At 36.5% G+C, this 25,212-nt stretch overlaps 1 protein-coding gene and 1 long non-coding RNA gene across 10 annotated transcripts in view; one reads left to right on the top strand and one right to left on the bottom strand.

The window, feature by feature from the left end:
- LOC106096264 (uncharacterized) overlaps window positions 1-20,619 on the top strand; it is a 28,927-nt gene extending 8,308 nt beyond the window's left edge. For 7 of the 9 annotated variants that reach the window (XM_013242111.2, XM_013241822.2, XM_013242029.2 and 4 more), the window contains 5 exons: window positions 14,753-15,188; window positions 15,245-15,340; window positions 18,291-18,700; window positions 18,771-19,187; window positions 19,248-20,619. In XM_013242111.2, coding sequence (XP_013097565.1) covers window positions 14,775-15,188; window positions 15,245-15,340; window positions 18,291-18,700; window positions 18,771-19,187; window positions 19,248-19,563 — 1,653 coding nt within the window. In that variant the 5' untranslated portion in view covers window positions 14,753-14,774 and the 3' untranslated portion in view covers window positions 19,564-20,619. Of the gene's footprint in view, window positions 1-6,489; window positions 6,660-6,688; window positions 7,415-14,752; window positions 15,189-15,244; window positions 15,341-18,290; window positions 18,701-18,770; window positions 19,188-19,247 lie in introns of those variants that run through there. The other 2 variants (XM_013264114.2, XM_013241883.2) reach the window with 2 other exon arrangements.
- On the bottom strand, window positions 2,290-9,943 carry LOC131996443 (uncharacterized). Its single transcript, XR_009397867.1, has 3 exons — window positions 9,694-9,943; window positions 2,897-3,004; window positions 2,290-2,835 (listed from the first exon to the last, which is right to left on the bottom strand). It is a non-coding gene; the product is annotated as an uncharacterized LOC131996443 (long non-coding RNA).
- Window positions 20,620-25,212: the final 4,593 nt, after the last annotated feature.

Below are 25,212 nucleotides of genomic sequence, written 5' to 3'. Positions count from 1 at the left end.
TGGTCGATGTAGTGTTTATTGACATTTGTCTTATATCTTTGGATGTCCTTTCGACCGAAACGAGCTTGCTTACCAGGAGTATGACGAGTATCGCCAGCTCCACATGAAAATGTGGCTACAACAACAACCAATTCGGTTCAAATTTGTTTTTGGTTCCTTTCAACAATTGCAAATGCAAATTTGCCCTTGATAGAACAGCGGAGATGCTTCTCTCATACAAATAACCGCTGTCCAATAGAAATTTCAAAACTCAATGGTAAATGACCTCCTTTTTATTACCCATTCCGAACGGCTTGTTGCAGAGCGACACCAATTTATTTAGTACAGAAGTTTACACAGCTAATTAGCTATGTTCAAAACCTCACAAGTGTCGCTAACACTATGAAGGGAATACCACCGTTGACAATTTTTTTTGATGTTCTTGTCGGGATTTGTATCCAGGCGTTCAGGGTGATAGACGCATAGACAGTGAAAGAGAGTAGATGATTGGTCAGATTTTTTGCTAAACTGCCAGTTGCAACGAATAGAAATAAAAAAAGAAAGTTTGAGCAACAGGATAATTGTGAATGGAATAAGAAGATGTTGGGAATGGAGAAAAAAGATTTTTTAGCTACAATTAAACCAATTTTCTAAATTTTTTGCTTTTGAATTATAAATTATTTTTACAAAACACGTTTTTGGCTTTGCTGTTACCTTTTTTAATTTACTTATGTTTTTCAATGTTTTTGTGTTCTCATTCATTTCTCTAAAGAAGAAAGTAAAAGAAAACGTCACATTTCGTTGCAACTCATATCCATTTTTTGCTATGTACGACGGGCATGCTAACCTTTGAGACTATTCCCTTCAACAACCACACTAAAAGTGGCACAGATAGGTATAGGAGGTATTTAATCGCAATATTCGATATTTTCGATATTTCTAATGATAAATATTGATAATATCGATACCATCGCTAATTTTTCATCGCCCACATTTTAAATGAAAGTGAAAAGTAAAAATCAGGAAATCTAAAACCAAATTTAATATAGTCATGGGAGATCATTGTACAAAATTTAAGACCAATCGGATAAAAATTATGACCACTTAGAAAAAAATCGCCAAAAAATTTAATTAATCACGTCCCACATTCGTGATTTTCAATTAAAAAATCCATCATTTTTTTAGAGAATTGAAAAATGTTTCAATTGCAAGAAAAGTTAGCCTTTAATTGATTTTACTTAAGTACCATATTATAATCGTTCCGTACGATATAACTGGAAGGAGATTTCAAGGGCCCATACGTTCCACATTTCGGTAAATTTATAGCATCCCATATCAGCCGGTTCTATGAAACGGATATCAAAAAAGTTTTTAAAAATGTTAATAATTTTTTAAATTGTATCAATTAAAAATTAATTAAAAATTTCGAAAAATTTCAATCATTATTTTAATTGGGTTAATTTAAAAATTAATTGAAAATTTCAAAATTTTAATCATTTTTTAATTGAATATGCAACTTTTTTAATTGAAAATTTTTTCAAATGCTTTTTCAAAAAAGGTAATGTTATCATTTTCGTGATTGAAGCAGTTTCAATTAAAAAATTAATTAATTGAATCAAATAATTTCCTGATCGAAGACGAATTTTATTTTTTTTTCTGTTTATATGTGTGTCTTATAATATACATTCAGTGTCGAATCGCTTATTTTTGTTAAATTTTGCAAAAAAATTAACTTTCCTGATAGACCAAAAATTAAATATCGATAGTGCCATTGATATTTTGCCAGAATTAGGGGAACATAAAAACTTAAAAAATACAAGTACTTTACTTTAATTGGCTATGACAGAACATTTGTGCCGCTAGCCGAACGTTCCAAGCGCCTCGATCTTCTGCGCTCGTTCTAAAATCTCTGACACCAAGTTTCGAGGTGTCTCACACCACTTGATCTTTCCATCGGGCTTTTGGTCTTCCCGGTTTGCGTGTTCCACCGCGTTTGCCTTCAAAAGACTTCTTTGCTGGAGCTTATTCATCCATTCTGACGATGTCGATGTCGTCGGTATAGGGAAGTAGCATGTGTTCTCTTGTGATTAGAGTGCCATATCTATTCACATCTGCATCTCGTATAATCTTCTCCAGCAGGATATTAAAGAGATCACACGATAGGCTTTCTCTTTGTTTGAAAGCTCATTTGGTATTGAATGGTTCATTCTTTCCTATTCTTACTGAGGAACGTTTATCAGCAAGTGTCACCCTGCAGAGTCTTATGAATTTTGCAGGGATACCAAACTCAGAAATGACTTGAAATACCTATGAACGTAAAGGGGTATCGAAAGCGGCTTTGTAGTCAACAAAGATATGGTAGGTGTTAATTTATCCTTCTCGGATCTTTTCCAGGATTTGGCGCAGTATGTATATCTGATCCATGGTGGATTTAGCAGGTCTAAAGCCGCATTGATATGGCACAACTATCTCATTGACTTTAGGTTTTAATTTAAAAAGGTTTCACACAGTACGCTCGAGAGTATCTTGTATGCGATGGGGAGGAGACTTATTAGCACATTCCATCTTGTCTCTTGTATGCGTTCTTCTAGCATATAAACTGATGCATACGCCTTATCATCATGTCGCCTCCGGTCTTAAATAGTTCAGCGGGTAACCCGTCGGCTTCTGCTGCCTTGTTATTCTTTAGTCGGGTCACTGCTACTTCGACCTCATTCTGACTAGGAGGTAAACATTCTGTAAACACAATGTTCTTTCCATATCCTTAGCATGCTATCTGTGTCATTTACCAGTTCTCCTTCTTTTTCTCTGCAGGAGGATGTGCCTGCACCAAAGCCATCGGTTTGATGTTTAGTTCTGTGTTAGAATTTCCGGACTTCATTCTGACTCCTGTACATCTCAATTAGCTCATACTCACGTCTTTCCATTTCCTTTTTCTCCCCTCTCCTTTTCTCGTTTCCCCTTTCTTCTTTTCTCCTGATAGCTCTCCTTTATTTAGCGATTTGCTACAGATTGCAGGGTTGCTCTACAAAAGATACAAGTAAATTAACAAAAAGAAACTAACAAGAAAGTTAAAAAGTATTTTGTATAACTAATTTAAAGTTTAAAAGCAAATGAGTTGATGGTTAACTATATCCATGTATTGTCTGTGGTATGGATACAGTCCACTGTCAAACGGATTACTTATATCGGTTTTAGGTTAGGTTGAAAAGAGGGTGCGGATATTAATCCGCCCCATGCCATTATGGACCTACATCTAAACCAGTAATCGGCTTGTTGTACGTTCCAAAAACTAAAAAGTAACCTCGAAAAAGAAAATTTCACTCACAAAATCCCTAATTGTTTTCCATACCACTCCCCTAAGTTGGTTCATGTCTGGTATCGTGTCCCCACCTAAGTGCCGCTACCTATCAGCCGCGGAAGTAGGGCAATGGCATAGGAAATGCTCCAACGTCTCATCATCGGCCCCGCATGTTCTACACATGGCATCGCTTGTGTTCCGTTATGATGCAGAAAGCTATACTGACCTATCTTACTTCCTTGCAGTAATAGCCTTGCATTATCACGATCTGGATCTCCCCATAGGATTATCGCCAACCTACCGACCGTTTCGTTGTTCCACAGGGTTACATGCGCATTCGTCGCCCACGCCCTTAACTGGGACTGCGTCGACCCGAAAGGCTTCGTCTGCTTTCTTATTCCCAGTTACTCTGCTATGGCCCGGCAACAAAACGATGCGGATCGTGCCATCCTCAGAGAAATCTCTTTCTTACATTCCAAGACTGTTAGTGATCTTACCGTCCTGATTGTTATTGCCCTGGTGGCCTGTTTACTGTACGTGGGGAGGTTCATAATCGACGTCATCGCGTTAACGTCACACCACCTTACGCATTCCATGATTGCCCAGATCTACGCCTGCAGTACCGTATTATGGTCAGGCAGTCTAAAACAGATCTATATCGATCTGTATTTATATCGGATTTTAATACTTCAGAATATTTTGGCCTTATTGTTGTGAATATTCTAGATTTTGTCCCCACTAAATTTTGGCTTGTCTTCATTTAAATTTTTGGCTGTTAGGGCGTAGATAATACATAATTTAAAATGTTTTCATTTCTCTTTCGAGTTGAGCTCAATTCTTTCATTGAAAACATATTTTCAAGACATTATCTGTTTATGTGGTTTTCAGTTGATAGGTCATTGACGTAATACTTCTTCAGTGATGGTACAAATTTAATAAATTTAAATAAATATCTATACATTTCTAATGAATTGTTTGTTTATCAATGTATTTACCTATAGGTATTTTTTATATCACCACTAAATTTCGCGATCGACCCTTTTTAACCTCTTTTCACTTTCATTTGCGATTGTATTTTAAATGCATGCTGAATAATTGGTTGCGATAGATAAAGAGCAGAGAGAGAGAGAGAGCCGAGTCAAATTAAGAGTACACAGCTGATAAATTTTAAGAGAACATATTCGTATGTGTACACCCATGGAAATAAGTTTGCTGATAGCAGCATACACGGATGATTTTAAATTAACTTTTTTTAACTATTGAAGGAAACTCTTTCGTTTTAATGAACTTCGAAACAATAATTAAAGTATTTCTCTTGTTAATAAACATTCTTAGTCATGTTGGGGAATATTTTTTGTTAATCATAAATATGATTTTAGTAGATATTTTCTCCACTGGTATTGAAATGGTTAGAAAATTATCAAATTGTAAGAAATTAAAACAAATTTTTTACTATATACCTCTAATAATGGCTGAACTGTTTTTTTTACGGTGCAGTTCGCAAAAAATCTAATTATTTGCATATGCCCTAATTTTGACCCTAGGAACTCGAATATGAAGTCAGTTTTTGCGGCTCGGGCTCGTGGACCCCCCTAGGTGCAAAAAACTCCCTTGGGGGAAGTAGTCCAACCTGGGCAATGTGGGTATCAAATGAAAGGTATTGATCAGTAGATTATGAATATGCAAACAATTGTCCAAAATTTTGACCCGGGAAGGACCTACGGAGTCTTGAGAATTTGGAACACTCTTAAACCTGGGTATCAAACTAAATGTATAAACGAGTAGATTATGAATATGCAAGAAATTAAGCTCTAGGACACTAAATTAAAACAAATACATATTTACCAAAGTAATGAAACGTGTTGGCTTTAGGGGGTCCACGGGCCCGAGCCCCAAAAAATGACTTTATAATCGGGTTCCTGGGGTCAAAATTAGGGCGTATGCAAATAATTAGATTTTTTGCGAACTACCCCGTAAAATACAGTTTTCCCTAATAATAAAATATGAGATGCAACATACATAAATTTAACAAACTAGTAATTTTACAAAAAATTAAAATTATAAGAACATTTATACATTTGAAAAAAAAATAGATTTTGAAACAAAACAATTGACTTTTCAAAGCAAGCTGGTATTTTTCCCTGTTGTACATATTTAAACTGGTAAGTCTTTCCGAAAACCCTGGAATATACGTCGTTTTCTTGAAGATTTTTGGTGTTGATTCTCTTTCGTTGTTCTCCGTTCTATTCTTGACGACTTTTATAAGGTCCTTAATAGTGCTTGTTGGGAAATCATTTAATCGGAGTATTTGTTGAATTTTCCTTTCGTTTTCTTGATGATATATTTAGTACTCTGTCGAATGAAATTAGTAGCCGTATTTATTTTTATTCTTCTCGGATGATTTAAATGATAATTTATGAGTCTATCAGATGCTGTATCTTTCTGATACCAATTTAATTTTAAATTATTTTGATGTCGGTGGACGACGGCTTTGTCAAGATATGGCAATTTGTTGCCTGTTTCACATTCCATTGTAAACTGAACTTGTGGGTGGAAGGAATTTAAAACTTGTAGAGTATTATCTATACGTGGACGACTCCACGTATTTGGTCAGAAATTTTGTTTTTTTTTTTTGTAATTTTCTCAATTGAAGCGTCTTATAGGGTTTCCATCACAATATCGGCAATTATCAGAAAGATGGGCGAACCCATGGGCATGCCTTTCTTTTGCTCATACAATATCTCATCGTATGTAAACTATCTAGAATCCTTTATGCATAATGTTAACAATTCTATAAATAAATCCTTTGGTATCTTTGTGTGCTCCTGGATGTCATTCCATTTTTCGGTTATGGTTAAATTAAGCGGTATGCTTGGAAATAGAAACACAACGTCGAAAGATATTAATACCTCATTGTCTCTGATTTCCTTGTCATTGATTTTTGATTTGAATTCTATCCCGTCTTTTATGTTGTTGTTTTTTTTTTTTTAATTTTAGGCTAAATTCAACTCTATACCGTCAGAAAACAGCAAAAACTGCTGCTTCAGCAAAAAATTATTGCTGTTCCATTTTTTCAAATTTTTTTCTATATTTACTAACAAATTTCTCTGGGTGTAGTATTTGCTAAAATGTGTTTTTGTTGTATGCCTACTTAGTTGTGGCTGTGCCAATTCAAGTCAAGTATACTCTCGAAACATACAAAATAGTCGAGTCGAGCGATTCAAAGGCAACATATCAACGCAATAAAAGAGACGACACTTTAAGTGAACAAAAAAACAAAAAATAACACTCTCAAATGAATATTTTTAAAATGCTATAAATGTAATAGTAGAAAATTTCTTTTTCAATAAAAGGAATTGTGAAATTTCTATGACGAAATGTAAGAAAATACAAAACTTTGCAAAAGAAATAAATACAATTTGTACATACATGCTAGTATATATAAAAGTGGCTGGTGTTTTTGCAATTTTTTGCGCTCCCCCCGCCAAAAAATAGCCTTCTATATTGGTATATTGGCTGTGTATTATCAAGCAACCAACAACATCTTATCAATGTTTTTGATGTGTGCTTTTTTTGTGAAGAATAAAGAGTCTAACTAAATATGCCAGAAAACAAATTAAGTTAGAAAATATTTCCATTAAGCAGTCATGTGAATGAGAGATCACACCGAAAAAAGGAATTAACAAATTGTGTCAACTTAATTTGCTAAACAAATAAAAGGCATAATTATTACTGTAGGCATTGCAATTTGATGCATGCACAAACAAAGTTTTATCTCGTATTCGGCCGAACCCTGTGCGCGACGCGAATTCCTATTATCGTTAGGCCTAAGAAAGAATATAAAGTTCGCGAAAACCACACCAATTGCATTATATAGTCATCTAAACGTTAATAATATTTAAATGACTACCATGAAATAAGTGCACAAATATAGTAAAGAAAAAACATTTGCCCACGTTAACTATAAAATATAAAAACTAAAATAAAGTGCTTAGCAATTATTTTAAAGAACACATGAAAGTGACGGCCTAGCCTGTTAGACAATATCTTTTATTGGGCAACAAAAATCAGACTAAGCTGGGTATTTACTTTTACTTCTGTCGTCGCAACCCAGCAATAACAAACAAAAATGAGGTAATTTATTTCTTATACCAAAGACATTTTGCTTTCAGACAAGAAAGAGACACAATTTAAAACAAAATTCGATGCAGCATTAAAATTTAATTTTATATAAGGGAAATTCCTCTAAAAATAATCAATATAAAATTGGTTTTTCTCATACAATTAAACGTAGAGAACATTTTTATTATTATTACTTATTATAAATTTAAAAAAAAAATATTGTTATCGCTTTTTGTAGAATATCACACAAAATCGATCGCTTAAAATGCCATGTTACAAACGTAGTTTTGATAGTTAATGAGAAGGCAGCGATTACCGAAGTAAAGATAAGGCAACTGAAGGCATTGTTATGCTCTCGTAAACGTACCGTGATTGTAGTACAAATGCAGCATAAATATAAAAAGGCAAAATGCAAATTTACCCATAAACATTCCATTAAGTAACAGCGAGGATATTTCTCTCAATAAGGACTGTCCCCTACAAATTTAAGTTCAATGCCCACTTTGAACGACTGGGTTCAAATCCTTGCATGCGCAATATTGTGTAAAATACACAATTTTTTATCGTCTTTTATTTATAACAAATCGCTTTTTTAGTTAACCGCCCTATACTTTGCATATATGTAAGGTTTGCTAGCTATATGTATCTAAGTAGTAGTCAAGTTATTGATATCACTAATAAATTTGTGGAAAACCACCAAAGCTTTATGGAAAAACAAAACTGTGATTTGATCTTTGTTTAAAACAATTTAAATGACCACACATTGCCACGCGGATTAGATTATTTAAATGTGTTGATTGTGGCAGTAACAGCTACAATTCTGTAAAATTCAGATTTACAAAAACAGAACGCTTAAGTCAAGCCAATAGAAATATGATCTGCATATGTATTTTTGCAAAGTAGAGGGTACAGGGTATCGCGGCGGTGCTGATATCTGGGCCGAAAAGTCCTCCGATGAATGCCTTGATCTGAGACTTCTGCACTTAAACGTGGAATGGCTTAGGCATTCGGGAACTTGGCGTTCAACGGATTTCAGGCATTCGTCTGTTCTGCGTCAGACCGCTGACGTTATTTTCTGACAACAGGGGACAGATGTCAGGCTTACAATCTGGAGTGGTATTAACCGGCAGTGTGTATACGTTGTACAACCAGCAACATTTTTGTTTCTAAATATGTAGAAAAAACCTTGTTTTTGAGGATCTTTATGCACACAAAAACTGCACAAATATTTTGATTTTTACAAAGGGTTGTCGCCAAAAAATTCAACATTTTTTCAACATTTATTTATTTTTTTTGCGTTCAATGTTATAACAGTTGTTTAAATCGGGTTAGAAAATGGAAGGCGGGGAATAGAACAAACTTTGTCACTTTGGATGTACATAAAATGCTGTTCTTTTAGAATAACTTCCAATTTATTTGTACAATTTATTCCAGCAGTTTCATATTGCTTTCACATATATCCGAATTATGGGTCGGGATAGGAATATTAAGAAAGTTGGATCCCTATCTCTACTTAGTTGATATTACTAATCCTCACCTTCTGGATCGCATTAGCTGTTATTCTCTTATTGGGTTGCCCAAAAAGTATTGCGGATTTTTCATATAGTCGGCGTTGACAATTTTTTTCACAGCTTGTGACTCTGTAATTGCATTCTTTCTTCTGTCAGTTATCAGCTGTTACTTTTAGCTTGCTTTAGAAAAAAATGTAAAAAAAGTATATTTGATTAAAGTTCATTCTAAGTCTTATTAAAAATGCATTTACTTTCTTTTAAAAAATCCGCAATTACTTTTTGGGCACCCAATATAATTCATACAGACAACGAATTTGTCTAGATTTTTTTATTACATGCTTTAAGCAATATTTCTCTTAAAAGAATATTTTTAAATATTCAATATTAATAATGTATTTTTAATATGCATAATATTATTAATAATAGCAATGCTTGTATAAAATTGAATTATAATTCCTAACAGATCGATAAGCCTTTTAACATTCGTTGAACAACTTTTGCGCTTTGTTATTTACCAGACAATGATAATTTTTTGCAGCGCACTTTTGTTCTCAATATGACTGTAATGTAATCATAGTATTTACATTATTAATTGTTAATTTATTGCTTTTATTTTCACTGACATATCAATTGATTTCCTAATGTTTGTTGCTTTTTTTAGAACAAAACCAAATGTGATGATAATTCTTTATAAGTCAGTTCGCAAAGACGAATTTTTATTTCTATTTTTAATATATATATTAATTTAAACTCGACGTAGCAGTAAATATATTTACTAACTGCTGTCATGCCACTTGTTAGAAAAAATTCCTTGTGAAATGTTTATCAACATAGTGATTATTTATTGAATTTCCTAAGGTTCCCCTGGTCATCGAAAATAAGCCACAGCTAAAAATCCACAATAATTTTTTAACACACATCAAACAATTGAGCCGTTTGCCATTTCTTTGTTCAACACATGTCTCTGTCTCATTTTTTATGTTATTTAAAATTAAAAAAAAAATCAAACATTTCCTATGGAGCAAGCAGTCTCCTTTTTCGTATATAATATGTTAATACAAGTAACCGCGATAATAACAGCAACATTTTATATGTACTAACATATAATGTGTACTGAAATTCATGTTTGTATGTTTAAAAGTTCACTGCGTTTGAGTGTGTATATCGCGTTCATTGGAACATACACTTAGGGATGTGTAATAGAGTGGTTAAAACAATTGGTTCAAAAAATAATAATAATTATAAATAAAAAAATCTGCTCAAAACAGGGATGGACAACAGCTGAAAATGTTTTTTTTTTTTGTTCTCTCAGGATTTGAGCTCAAACTTTTTTACGGAAAAATTTCCGAAAGTCGTTCTTTCGGTGGTTTGACAAGGTTGATTTTTTTGGGTTTCTTTGGCCATATACATATAAACAAATAATATGGCATCAAACAATTTATCAGCTGCTTACGAGCATGTATATTTTTGTAATTTCAACCAAAACCCACCCCTTCGTAATTAATATATAATTAAACACAAAACAATTTAAAAAGAGATAAATCCAGAATTTATTTGTAAAAATAATTACATTTTGCAGTATTTTCACTGTTATAAGTTTAATAAGCACAACTTTCCAAAAGTCTTTGTCAGGATCTTCCACTTTTATCCAAATATTGTTGTAATTGCATGACCAAAAGTGCAACACTTTCTTTCTCAAACCTTATTATTTCGTACAGATTGATTGAGTTGCATGTTGTGAAAGAAATATTTATTTTTCTTTGGAGTATATTTACTTATATTAAAAAAAAAAATACTTTCTTATTTATGAATCCACAAATACATGTGAGCAACATCACTAACACTAACAAATACCCAATTACAATTAGAAGTTTGGCGATCGCGGTTTATTTTGCGTAAGAAAATGGCTTGTTGCACAACGACTGTGATTGTGCTCTCAATGGGCGTCCCGAAATGTAAATTTTTCTTAGATGAGAATACAAGTTATGATGAAACGAACACATTTCGGCAAATGTACCCTTTGTTTTTTTTATGGAGTTTCAAGGCAAAAACCGAATATAGTACCGGCCTTTACTAACAAAATCCTTAATTGTTATCCATACCACGCCCCTATGTCGGTTCAAGTCAGATTGTGTCCGACCTAAGTACCGGTGTCTGCTAGCCCCAAAAGCCGGGCAATGACATAGGAAATGCTTAGACGTACAATCATCAACGTATGTGTATGTGCATGTAGCGCTAGGCAGCAAACGAGCCACGCCTGCGTTTAAATTAACATCACAAATACTCATGCTCATGTGTCTCTTACAGGGATAACAAAAAAGAAAAGGCAAAAGTCGGGCGGTGCTGACAATGTATACCCTACACCTTCCCTATAAGTGAAAATTGCGAGCTATATCTAAAGCTGAGTATTAACTCCATAAAAAAAACGTCGGCGAAACGTAGGCTAAAAATAGGCGAAAAGATAGTACTCTGCTTATTGCGAGGAAAATGGCAAAAAACTACTATAGTGACAACACTTAAAACTATTGCCGGCAACATTTTTGTTTGTTTTATTGGTTTCAGTGGTTCATTTTTTTTTATTTGAGAAAAAGTTTTGTATTGAGTAAACATTAAGAGCAGAAAAAGAAACGTGTTTTGTTATGGAAACAAACATATTTGATTGCTGTTAAATTTCGCTCGCGAAACAATTAAAAAATTCAGAGGCTATTCCGAAAGCAGAATAGAATACCAACCATAATTCTGAAGCGAATTTGATATAATTCGGTGAAGATTTTCAAATGGGTTATAAAACAATACGCATCAAATTCGAGCAAATGTATTAAAAATTATAATAACTACCTCTCTATATTTGCAAATAGAGAGATTTTTATACGTATTTAAAAGCTATATATAAATCAGATCCGATTTTGATCAAATTATCAAAAACAACAAAGCGACAGTCATAAGAGATTTATATGTGCTACTTGTCGTGACAATAGGATGACAAATGACCATGTAAATGCAAATTGTTCAAAGTCGGACGAACATACATATATGAGTTATATCTAAATATTTACCGATTTCAACCAAACTCTTTTGATATCGTGGTAGTCATCGAAAAAGCAGTTTTGTAAAAATGTTGGGAAGATTGTCTATTAATGTGCTTGCAGTGGTTTCAGAAGTGAATATCGGGCGAAATATGTATGGGAAGTACATCTATAAATAAATCTGAGCCTATTTCTAAGGAATTCACTTGTAATATCGTCCTAAGAAAATGCTTCCTACCAAATTTGGAGAGAATCGGTTAACAAATTACCACATTGTTGCAAAATTACTCAAAATTTGGCAAATATATATATGGAAGCTTTATCCAAATTTGAATCAATTCCGACCAATATATATGAACACCGAATTTATTTGAGTATACCGCAAATCAGAAAAATACCTACCATGTTAAAACTTCTCCACCAAGTGGTGTCGCTATGCGTCGCGCCGTTCAGACTCGCCATAAAAAAGGAGACCCCTTATCATTGACTGCACTCATTGATATGGGAGAATATACCCTGTTCCTTAATAAGATGTTCAAGGGAAATTAAAAAAAAAAAATAAGAAACCACTCTATTGTCTACACGTTCAAGTGCAAAATACGTACATTGAGGAATATTGTAAAGCGTATGGTGTTTTATCAATATTAATTGTCATGCTTGGCTTACTTCATTTCCATGGGGTATAATTGAACCTCTTGCTTATTGTTTAGTCATCGAAGAATTATAATTATTGATGTACGTCAGGGTAAGACTGATTAAATTTGAAAAAAAAATAATCGCACAAATAAGAAAATATTTATGAAAATCAGATTTGCACTTTTTTTGTGAAAAAAAAATATTCAAATAATATTAAAATAAATAAATATGTATTTATAACAATAAAATTTTTCGTAATAAAAATGTTTTTAGAAAAAAGTATTATGAATATATAATCGGTAAAGAATATTGAGTTCGACCCTCCATTGTAAATGGGACTTTTTTTTGCAATATCTCAAAGATTGGGATAGTATGAAACTCAATTTAAAGATATTTAGGAGTATAATACCAATTTGGGAGTAGGCTCAAATAGCTGAATATCTTATATATAAAATTCTTATATATAAAATTCAATTTGTGTTTGTTTGTTCCGTATAGACTCAAAAACGGCTGAAACAATTTCCTTGAAATTTTCACAGATTGTGTAGGTTGGTCTGAAATGAAACATAGGCTATATAATTTTTTGATATCGGGAGGGGGCGCACCCTTCCCCTTACCTGAAAAGTACTACCCAAAAATAAAAGTGGACCGATCGGGACAATATGGGATTCAAATGGAAGGTATTCAAGAGTAGAGTACGAATTTCATAATAAAAGTTGTGTCCAAGTTCCTGGGGGCCGCCCAGCCCCAAAACCCCTTAAAATAGGTTAATTTAAAGATCATGAAAATATGGGCCTCAAATGAAAAGTATTCGGGAGTAGATTACGAATATGGTCAGGAAGTAGGGATAGGCTTTATAATTTACTGATAACGGAAGGGGGTGGACCCTCCACCGTTACCCCACAAACACCACCCAAAATTGAAAGTGGACCGATAAGAACAATATGGGTATCAAATGAAAAGTATGCGGGAGTAGATAACAAATCTGGCATACAAATTCATCTCGAAGTATAGGGGGTCACCACAGCCCCACAAGCAATATTTTATATATGAAATTCAATTTGTGTTTGTTTGTTCCGTATAGACTCAAAATGGCTGAACCGATTTTCTTAAAATTTTCATAGATTGTGGACGTTTGTCTGGAAGGAAACATAAGCTATATAATTTTTAGATATCGGTTGGAGACCCATATCTGAAAGTGGTCCAATGGGCACAATAAGGGTATCAAATGAAAGGTATTGGAGACCAGAAAACGAATATCGTATTAAAATTTGGGTCCAAGTACCCAGCGGGTCCCCCCAACCCCAAAACTCATTTAAACAGATATATTCGAAGTTCATGTCAATATGGGGCTCAAATGAAAAGTATTAGGCAGTACATTACATATATGGCATAAAACATTAGGTCCAAGTATTGGAAAACGCCCACCCCCAAAATGGGCATATTAGCCGACCATGGCTAAATGGGACTCAAATGAAAGGTATTAGGGAGTGGATTACGAATATGACATTAAAATTTTGCGTTCAAGTCTAGGTGGCGCTTTTCCTCCTTAAGATACGTCAAATGGGTTATTTGACCCATTATGACAATATGGGATTCAAACGTGCTCAGCGTCATAGGCTACAATGGCACAAATTCGATATCCGCATTCAGAGCGAAGTGTCCCCACCCATAAAATAAATAAAATATTAGAGAGTTAAAGAAGGCGCAGCGGAGCGGGCCAGGTTCGGCTAGTGCTACATAAATGGAAGCTATTTAAAAGTAGATTGCTACTTTAAGGTATTCAAATTAGGATGTGATCCCCGTAAAGTGCCTTAGGTAATCCTCCAAACCTTCATGCAGTTATTGCTTTTAATCTTAACATGTTAGATTTTATTTAAAGTGAACCTCGTTTATGGACATACAAATTTTGAACGCTGCCTTGCCAAAGGCAATTTTCCAATCTTTCAATATTTGAAGTTCCTTGTTTCGTTTGATTTCATACACAATATACATAGAAATGTATCTACTTTTGCTTTTGTGTTTATGTTTGGTGATGTTGTGTATATTTATGTACGTCTTTGTTGTATCGCACCTTGTTCTTTTTTTTTTTTTTTGTCTGATGTTGATAATATATAACACTTTTTTAACGTATTATAGTGTAGCATTAATTATTTCTAATATCATTTGCATTGCAGTTAACTCTTTAAAGGCCTCCTTATGTTACCGAGCTTTCACAACTTAATGAGGTGCTCTTCGAGCGTTCTACAGCAATCCACTGCTGCCACACCAGGCAGTGGCGTACCACAACCGTTTACTAGCAATCATGACGACCTTAATTCAGCCACATGTTCGGGACGAGGTGACTGCCTAAATGGAACATGCCTATGCGAAATACGCTATTCCGGCGATGAATGTAGCGGTTTCAATTTACCCTACTATGCCGGCATATCAGGGGTATTCTATTTTGTGGCATTGGTCTCTGTAATACAATTATTCATATGCATAGTGGCAGAATATCAGCGTCTAAAACAGCCATCAGTATTAAGAGCTTGTCGCATAACGACCCAGAAAATGTTGTACTTTATGGTTTTCATTGCTGCATCATTAAGGGGAGCCTACTTTACGACACCGGTATGTTAAAGAAAATTGCATTCGTATTTATTCTTATAGACATTCTTCTATTTCAGTTGGATTTACAACCACAATGGGCGGTAACTCTGATGTCAGCATATTATCCATTGTTGATGTCCTGTGCTTCGCTGATTGTCTGTATGTGGGCTGAGGTAAGATTCTTAATAGTTTGAAATTGTTTTTTTCATAGTATTTTCCCATAAAAAAAAAAACCATGACGATTTCATGATCTCAGTTATTGTTTATTTATTTGCTCTTGAGTTCCTTATTGTCTTAACGAAACGCAAACACAAGCCTCAATGGCAGTCATATTTCTATTGTTTTGGAAAATGGCGGAAACAGCTGCAAGTGCGAAGTGAATGATCTCACGTTGGGTGCTTTTGCACTCAATTTGGAAAAATTGCAAAAAGTGAATATCTTTTTCAAAAAAAGACGAATTTCCGGCAAATGAGATTTTAGATGCGATTTCTGTTTTTATTCTTTTTATGGAACAGACAGCCTTTACAAAATGATAATATAGTAAGGAAATAGATTATTGAGCTTTTAAAATTGCGATACATAATAGAAACAATTAAAGATTAGGGTTAATCTCCGGCATACTCTGGCCGGCGGTTGCACAGACGGACGAGAAAGCAAACACTTCTGATACTCCATTAGAAACATTTTAAATGCTGGCAAATGCGACATCATGTCACTGACATCCAGGTGAGGAAGGGATGCGAATGACTAATGTAAGTGTTGTGATGACGAGGAGGAATTAAAAAGCGCAAGAGGGTACCCATGTAAATTGGATGTGCTAGTTGCCGAGAGGAAATTCCGAGAAATCATTAACGCTGCAGCCGCTCGCTTTATACCAGCCGGTCGAATACCCCAAGTGCGGCCCAAGTTCCCGGCACAGGCAGTGGTATTCGCAGACGAGCGTGATGGGATTCGTTGTATGAACCCCACTAAACCCAGAATCAGCGAGCTGATTCTGAAAATAAATAGGGTAGTCAACGAACATAAGCGGAATTTGTGGCTGAAACACTTGGAGCAATGTAACTTAGGCACTGGTTTAGGCAAACTGTGATCTACTGTTAAGTCACTCTCGAACCCCGGGTAGACGGGATGACAGGACTTAAGTCACTTTTGACGAAGTAACCCTGACTGATCATAAGAGATGCACCAAGTTGTTCAACCGTCAATTTATTGTGTATCCCGAGAATGACTGGGCAAGGAGGAGAACCATTCGCCGTATCCGTGGTCTCCGAGCCGATGGACAGCCATCACAATTTACCGTGGGTGAAGATACGAATATCATCCATGTGCGCCAAATCATATAAGGCGTTGGGCCCCGACGGAATCTCTACATTGATGTTGAAGAATCTGAATCTGCCTGGAGTCGAGTACCTTACAACTGTTCTCAGACAGTCTGAACGCGATTATAGTACCCGATGTTTGGAAGATAGGCAGTGTGATCCCGCTACTGAAACCTGGAAAGGACACGAGCAAGGGAAAGTCGTACAGACCGATCTGTCTTCTTTCATCAGTAGCCAAGACGCATGAGGGACTACTCCTTCCGATCTTCCTGTTGCACAATGTTCATTCGCCGAGCGTCAGCATGCTTTTCGAAGGCTGCAAAGGACTACAACTGCTTTACATTTCATCACCGTAGAAACAACGTTCTCAAGCCCTTGTCGGCAGCACTTGGTGTACTGACAAATGAACCTTGGACTAACCATCTAATGCTTTTGGATATTGTGGCTAGATAAATTGCTACGGCCACTGTTGTGAGGCTAAGGGAGCTTTCTATTTGCTCATGTGGCGGCTACGGACACTTTGTTATCATTGAAGATATATGTATCCGTTCACAATTGGCAGACTAATTTTTTCTAATCCCACTGTGCGTCACTTGTTTAACTGCCCAGCTAGACCCACTTAATCCAATGGCAGCATCTTCCCTCAACAAATTTAAAGGATTTGTGTTGGTTTCATCGTAGCTCTCCGACGAGGATTCCATCAAAGCACTTAAGAAACCGATACTTGCTCTTTTCTTCTTGTCTGGAAGCAATGTTTTAATTTTCCATATAATTCCCCAAATTTTGCATTTATCTTCTAATGTAAAACAACCGACTTGAGGTAAAATTACAACTTCATTTGTTGAGTTTTCTGTACCTGAACACTAGCTACTGCCATGCATCTTCATCAAAAGTAAATAAAAATGAAACAAATTTAATAATTATCAATAAACAATATATATATTTTTTACTTACCTCTGCCTTTTTGATCCATTTTGGCGTTAGCTTTTGTATTTTCCTGAAACGACTGCTTTTCATAAAACAGTTGACCTTTACAAAACATCTGGCAAAAAAGTGCCAGTAGAAATTTACAGGTTCTCTGTTTTCTAACTGTCAAAATTTGCTCTCTCTTTCTCGCGCTCTCTTCAAATTTGCAAATTTGCAAAAATTTTTGAGAACACACCACCTACTTAACTGCCCATCCACACCCACTCGACTTAGACCCAGATCCTTCTGGGCGCACCCCATCTTAGTCGCAGATTTCCTGGATTTAGATACTTAACAGAATCAAGCACACGAAAGATAGAACATAACAAACTGCTACAACAACAAACTGTAGCCATAGCCATGGCGAAACAAGGTGGTCTAATTTGTACAACAAGCACAAATCATCTGCCGTCTAGCCTAAAGCTGATCGACATTTTGCCAACATCCACAAAGAAATTTGTGTGAGCGTGTGTATACGTGTGCGTACATGAGCAGAGAATATGCGAGAAAGAAGATAACAACAAAGAGAATGCAAACAAAAATCTGACATCTTAATACCGTCAAACCTGGCCGGCTGTTAACAGCTGTTTGCGTGAGACCACCTTTTTAAATCCGCCTTGGCGATAGGCTTATAGAAGTTTGCGTTTTGTGTAAAAAATTGTAAAAGCGCACAGGGCCGAAATGCATAGAAAAATGTACATTCTGTCTTTGGCTTGATTTTGTTTGACCGTTACAGACAATCGGACAATTGGTTATATTTATTTTTACCATTTATTCATTGAGCTGGTGCCCACAAGAATTTAATTATTAACTGTCATCTTTTTTAATTTCCCTTTAGATTTTCCATTTACGTGATATTCGCTGGGAGAAATCACAGTTTCTATCGAAAAGCTTTTTGGGATTTATTGCTTTCAACTTTCTGTTGTACAGTCTATTCGGTGTGGAGGTGTTTTCATCGCTCATCAACTCGAAGCGTCAAACATATGCTCACATATTTAATGGTTGTTATGCTGCTCTTCTACTCGTGGTTGTCGTATTTTTCCTCATCTATGGCGTGGAAGTATTTTTCAAATTGCGCGGTGGCTTTGTCTACGATCAAACGGGAAAAATACTAGGTCCCAGCGAAGCTATAGTAAATGCCAGCCAATTGCATCAGTCCCGTTTGGGTCTTCTGTCTCAGGCCATTATGCTGATAGTGATAGTTGGATTTTTGACTTCGGAAACCCTGGGAGATTTCTGGAAAACAAAGTAAGTCTCGTATTTATTTTATATGCTAATTTCGCATGCGTTAATGAATCTGTGTGTTTTTTTTTTTCAGAGTACCAGTTTATTCACGAAATTGGCATGACATCGTTTTCCGCATTGTCGAAATCGGTGTTGCTCTGTGGTTCCCCTGTTGCTTGTGGAATTCTATGGCTCCGGAGCAGTTGTGGATTTTGAATCCTCGCAAATTAATATCTCGCCAAATCGACCCATCGATACCGACTATGTCAGCCGAAACGAAAACTCTATCGCCCGAAGAAGGTCAATCTTTTCTTAGCAAAAAGGATTGCTGGATATGCTATGACAGTGACAAACCAGAACCCCTGATACAACCATGCCGTTGTACCGGCGATGTGTCTTCGGTACATCACGAATGTTTGAAGCGTTGGCTGGTGGAAAGTTGTAGTACCTCCGAAGCTCAGTTGTCATGTAAAGTATGTGGTTTTCCTTATGAGATAGAGAAAACAAAAAAGTATGTTACATTTCATTGAGCTTATTGCGTTCATGCTAAAATTGGAATTTTCTTTTGCAGACTTGATTGGGAGAAGGGTTTCACTATACAACACTGGTCCAAAACTGTTATACTCATTACACTAATGTGCGTTGCTGGAGCCTCCGCCTGGGTTGTCATCCAATTGTATGTGGACCCATTGATACGCGTCATGACAGTCGGCATTGCAGTGCTCATTGGTTATGTGTGCATTAAGTGCTTGGGCGAAAACACTGTGGTGGCCTATCAAAAGGCCAAGGTCAGCAGCATAAACATTGTCACAAAATCCGAAATGGAGAAGCTGCACACCATTTGTGAGGATGTTAGCAGCACTGCAGACGCCTCAAGCTCCTCATAAAAGAATGGTGATGTACATCAGTCGCCTTCTCTATCTGCTATAAACATGATTTCATACGGTTTACGTCTTTTTACGTACGTGTACACTACAACATAATTTGTTTTTTATTCTTATGTATTTTTATCTATGTGTATTTTCATAATAACCAAACATCACAGGCTATTTTCAATTTTACTAATACTATAACAACAATCAATTAATTTTGATTTAAACAAACAGAACTCATTTATATTTACGTTTATTGTGTATTGTAACATTTTTTTATAAAAAAAAGGAAAAAGCAAAACCAGGCACATTTGTATTAAAATTTACAAGTTGCTCAATTGGAGTAATGTGCTCTTTAATGTGTAGTAGTGTAGTTAACCCCGCCCTCTTTCTTGGCTAGAATTAAGAAATTCAATGAACAAATCTTCCTCCTAATGATAAAGTACATAAATTTCCTAAAGAAAAGTAAAAAAGGATATCACCTTCACCCCACAACCATCGATCGATCATCAATCACCATCACCTGTCACTGAGTCATTCGAAAGAGATTACAAATCAAATAATGCAATTATTACTTAACTTTCAAAGCTTTCAGTTTTTATTTTTCGTTTTGTATTCGAACAACAAAATCAAAAACAAACACACATAACAATTCAACAAAACCCTGCTAAATATTTATCTCCTGCAAAGCCATTAGGCTGCAGTTGTGTAGAGAGAACAGTAGATTAGACCTTAGGTATATAAGCTAAGACATTTGCTACGATTGATTGATATACTTTATGCAAACTTTTAAACAAACCGCCCTCTTCCCCTACCCCCTTCCTCTCATAATTTATTCATTTGACACCCAAACCCACACGAATATAATCTTAGACTTATTTTGAAAAGTAAAGTATTTTTGTAAGCCATATTATATATTGGTTAAATAATATATTCATATGCGCATTCATTGTAGCTAAAAACAAATTCTCTACAACGTTCTACATAACGCGCCAAAAAAATAATTCCCATTAATTTTAACATGAGAAAAACATAAATTATTGTGATACAAATTAAAAACAAAATAAACTTAAAAATCCCAAAAAAAATCATTGTTTTACTATTAACTTTATATAGACTGATTGAGGGAGGGTCAAGCCAAAAGATATCGGCTTGTTAATAGTTATATAATATAGTTGTATTGCTATCTTTGGCTTTCCTCTTCCATTTGCATCTCCGATTATTGAGCTCGTCTCGAAAGAGAAACAAACAAGAATTGTAAAATTTAATGATCTTCCCGCTAACAGGCAAAAAACTTGAAAAATAAAAAATTCAGCAGAGCCCGGCCGGGATTCGAACCATTGCCGTTGTTTTAGCGTTCGAAGCCATCAATACGACATCTAACAGATGCACAAAATCATATGTAATTTGTCACAGAAAGAATGTCTGTCATTACACAAAAATACATGCATTGGAAAAAGTACAGCTAATAGACAGGGTTGTTGTTGTTGTTGTTGTAGCAGTTTATTGTGTTCTATTCATCGTCTGCTTAATTCTGTTGAGTGTCAAGACCCAGGAACTCTGCGACTAAGATGGGGTGCGTCCACAGGGATCTGGGTCTGCGTCGAGTGGGGTTGTCGAGCGTTGTTAACGTGGTAATTGTATCATAGGTACGTTTTTGCCATTAATACGGTTCAAACACAACACACCTAATATGGTTGAAAAGTCTTCTAACCAAAGACGAAACGCATCCCAAAGTGGTTGATGTGTGTTGCTATCTTTGGCTTTCCTTTTCCATTTGCATCTCCGATCATTGAGCTCGTCTCGAAAGAGAAACGTAATAATTAGGAGGAAAGTAAGAGCCATTTTACTCTCTTTAAAAAATTTGCAAGCAAAAGTACGCGAACGACTTCCAGTGAAAATTTGCAGAAAAACAGCTGATTTTTGTATTGGTTGGTTTTTTATTTGCTTGCTTGAAAAATATTTTTTTTAGTAAAAAATGCTGGCGATACTTGTGAGGTATTTTTTTAGATAAACATCAATTTATTGCCCAGAGACTGAAAAGGCTAGAAGGGGAGTCATTTGTATATGCGTGATCTCCATGCCGCTGAAGAGCCATCACAAATTACCGTTCAATCCCTTGGCAGTCGGTTGTACGTACCGCATTAGCCCGATGGAGTCTTTCATTGGCCCGATGGAATCCTTCAGTGAACAAAACACTGCTACATCAACAACAACAACCGCGCACAAAGCTACGAATGTCATTTGTGGCGCCAAGTCGCGCATGGCGCTGGCCCCAGACGGAATCTCCACACTGATGCTGAAGAATCTGAATCTGCCTGGAGTCGAGTACCATACAACTGTCCTAAGCCTATCTGAATACTATTATAGTGCCCGGTGTTTGGAATATAGGCAGTGTGATCCCTCTACTGAAACCTAGAAAGGACACGAGCAAGGGGGAGTCGTCCAGACCGATCTCCCTTCTTTCATCGGTAGCCAAGACGCATAATGACTACTCCTCCCGATACTCCCGTTGAACAATTTTCATTCGCTGAGCATCAGCATGCATTTCGAAGGCTGCATAGGACTACAACTGCTTTACATGTCATAACCGTATACAAAAGTACACTTGTTGTGCTGACAAATATACCTTGGACTAAACATCTAATGCTTTTAGATATTATGGTTAAAAAATTGCTACGACCACTGATGTGAGGCGAAGGGAGCTTTCTATTAGGTCATGTGGCGGCTACGGACACTTTGTTATCATTGAAGATATCTGTATCCGTTCACAATTGGCAGCATATTCCCTCCTTAAAAAATTGAAAGGAACGGTATTGGTTTCATCGTAGCTCTCCGATGAGGATGATTTCTTGATCTTTTCTTGGTGTCTGGAAGGATACAATGTTTTATTTTTTCAAGATTTTCCAAATAATTCCGCAAATTTTGCACTTACCTTCTAATGTCGAGTTTTCTGCACCTGAACACTAGCTGCTGCCATGAATCTTTATTAAAAGTAAATAAAAATTAAACAAATCTTATAATTACCAATAAACAATATTTATATTTTTCTTACCTCTGCCTTTTTGATCCATTTTGGCCTTAGTTTTTGTATTTCCATGTAACGGCTGCTTATCATAAAACCTTTACAAAACATCTATTCAAAGTTGCAAATTTCTGCTGGCAAAATAAGTGTCAGTAGAAATTTGCAACTTCTCTATTTTTGAACTGTCAATTTGCTCTCTCTCTCGCGCTTTCTTCTGCTGGCAAATAAAGTACGCGAACGACTTCCAGTAAAAATTTGTACAAATTTGCACAAATTTTTCCGAACACAGCTTATTATAACAAATAGAACTTTAATAACTATGTACACATAAATGCATTAAATTAAACACAGAAGGTGGTCTATAGTCTCTTCTTCTTCGATGTCCTCACAGCTTCCGCAAAAGTCGTTGCTGACAACCTGATACGTCAGTTCTAGCCAATGACAAAAAAAAACAGTGACCTCTTCAAGTCTAGAATAGGCCTCATAGTTTTGGTATGCTCACAGCCCCCTCTTTGTGACCATGTATCATTCGTTGTACTTTGGGCCTGTTCCTAAAAACTTAGCCTACATGTCGCTAGAGGCATACCCTGGAGTGTGTAAGGTAGTTCCTGGTCTCGCAAGCTCGTCTGCTTTAGAATTCCCCGGTGTATCTCTGTCGCCCGACACAGGTGAATTTTGAACTGTTTAGCCATCTCGTTGAGAGATCTGCGACTGTTGAGGGCGGTTTTGTGTTTAGAAATACGTTCTCCAAGGATTTAATGGCTGCCTGGCTGTCTGAGAAGATAATTATGCCAATCGTCGTAATGACATTATATCTTAGCCATATCACCACTTCCTTAATTACAAGGATCCCCGTTTGATACACACTGCAATGGTCGGGTAACCTTTTCGATATGGCCAGTTCTAGATACTTAGAGTACACCCCAAAGCCCATCTCGTCGTTTAGTTTGGAACCATCCGTATAGAAGTCTATGTAACTTCTGTTACCAGGGATATCGTAGTTCCAATCGGTTATTTTTATCAAAAAGCGGCTCAGGTATGGTGTAATCCACACTGCCTGGACCGATGAGAAAGCTCGCTTAACCTCATGGCAGTGGTCGCTGCAATTTGGGTAGCCACAATGTCCAGAGGCATAAGATGTAGCATTAAATTCAGTGCATCAGATGGTGTCGTTCTCAGTGTGGCTGTGATGCACAACAAGCCATCCTTTGGATCCGGTTAAATATTGAGCAGAAGTTGGACTTTTGAAGCGCCGTCCACCAGACCACAACACCATATAGCATTATAGGTCTGAAAACTGCAGTATATACCCAATGCACGACATGCGGTTTAAACCCCCAACTTTCGCCAATGGCTCCATTGCAGGTGTAGAGGGCAAGAGTTGCCTTTCTTGCCCTTTCCAAAATGTTGGATTTGAAGTTCAATTTCCCGTCCAGCAAAACACCCATTTTTTTTGCGCTTTCTGTAAATGGGACATTCACGAGAAACGTAGCTGCGAGCTACCGGGCGCGTCCACAGGTTGCGGATAGTGGAATGCTTCATACGATGTAGCTGCAACGGCAGTCGTGGACAATCAGCGGTATCGAGCGGAGTCTCAGTGAGAGCCGGGCAGCACCGGCTCTTGCACAAACACTGAGTGCACCCCAGTTCTCGCATCCCATATAGCAATAATAGAAAACGGAGTAAGGGAGGGCAGACGATTAACTTGTAAGGACCAGAGATATATCATCAATAAACTTGGTGGATGCGGAGCCTCTAAAGACAGGGGCAAACTTCTCACATATCAAGTTTGTTAGAACTTCTTTACGCTATACGACACGCCGTTCGGCCTTGGTATAAAAAAGAAGACCCTTTGTCATTGAGCTTAAACTTTAATCTGACTGCACTCATTGATACAAGAGAAGTATCCCATGCTTCATGGGGACATTCCTCACAAATTGTCTCCAGCATTAGGAGGGCTCGGCACGGGATAACTATGAGCATCACACAGGCTGGAACTTTAAGCTCCGATTTGTGTGGTTTTTTTTATCACGAGAAGCTTAGCTGAGAGCTACCGGTCGCGTCCACAGGTTGTGATAGTGGAATGCTCTATACGGAGTAGCTGCAAATGCAGTCGCGGACAATCAGCGATATCGAGTGGAGAGTCCCAGTTAGAGGACTGGTGGTAACGGCTCTTGCTTAAATACTGAATGCCTACGATGCTCGATGCGACAAGGCGAGATATTGGCGCCTTTAAATTACCAATGGCCATCATGATCCCGCAGTCGAATAGACCGGAACAAGCTTACTCGCCTATAAGAGCTTGACGAGGATCGCCATCTCCACATGAAAAGTTGGCTACAACAACAACAGCATTAGGAGGGTATGACCGCCGGTGAAAATATTTTTGATGATGTTCTGGCCAGGATATGAACCCAGGCATCCAGCATCATAGGAACACCTGCTAACCTCTGCTCTACAGTGGACTCTCATTTCAGCCATGTAGTAGCCACAAGTCGATGTAAAACAATAATACAAGCTTTCAAATGCTATGACTTAAGGCTCAGAGATACATTTTCGACCTTCTGTTTGGCATAATAATTAAACAAAATTTTTAGGTGGTTTTGACTTTTTTGTTATTCAGCCAAGTTTTATTTTAT

Source organism: Stomoxys calcitrans, chromosome 3 (genome assembly GCF_963082655.1).
Source record: "Stomoxys calcitrans chromosome 3, idStoCalc2.1, whole genome shotgun sequence".
NCBI lineage: Eukaryota > Metazoa > Arthropoda > Insecta > Diptera > Muscidae > Stomoxys > Stomoxys calcitrans.
This window is presented reverse-complemented; position numbering and strand designations above follow the sequence as displayed.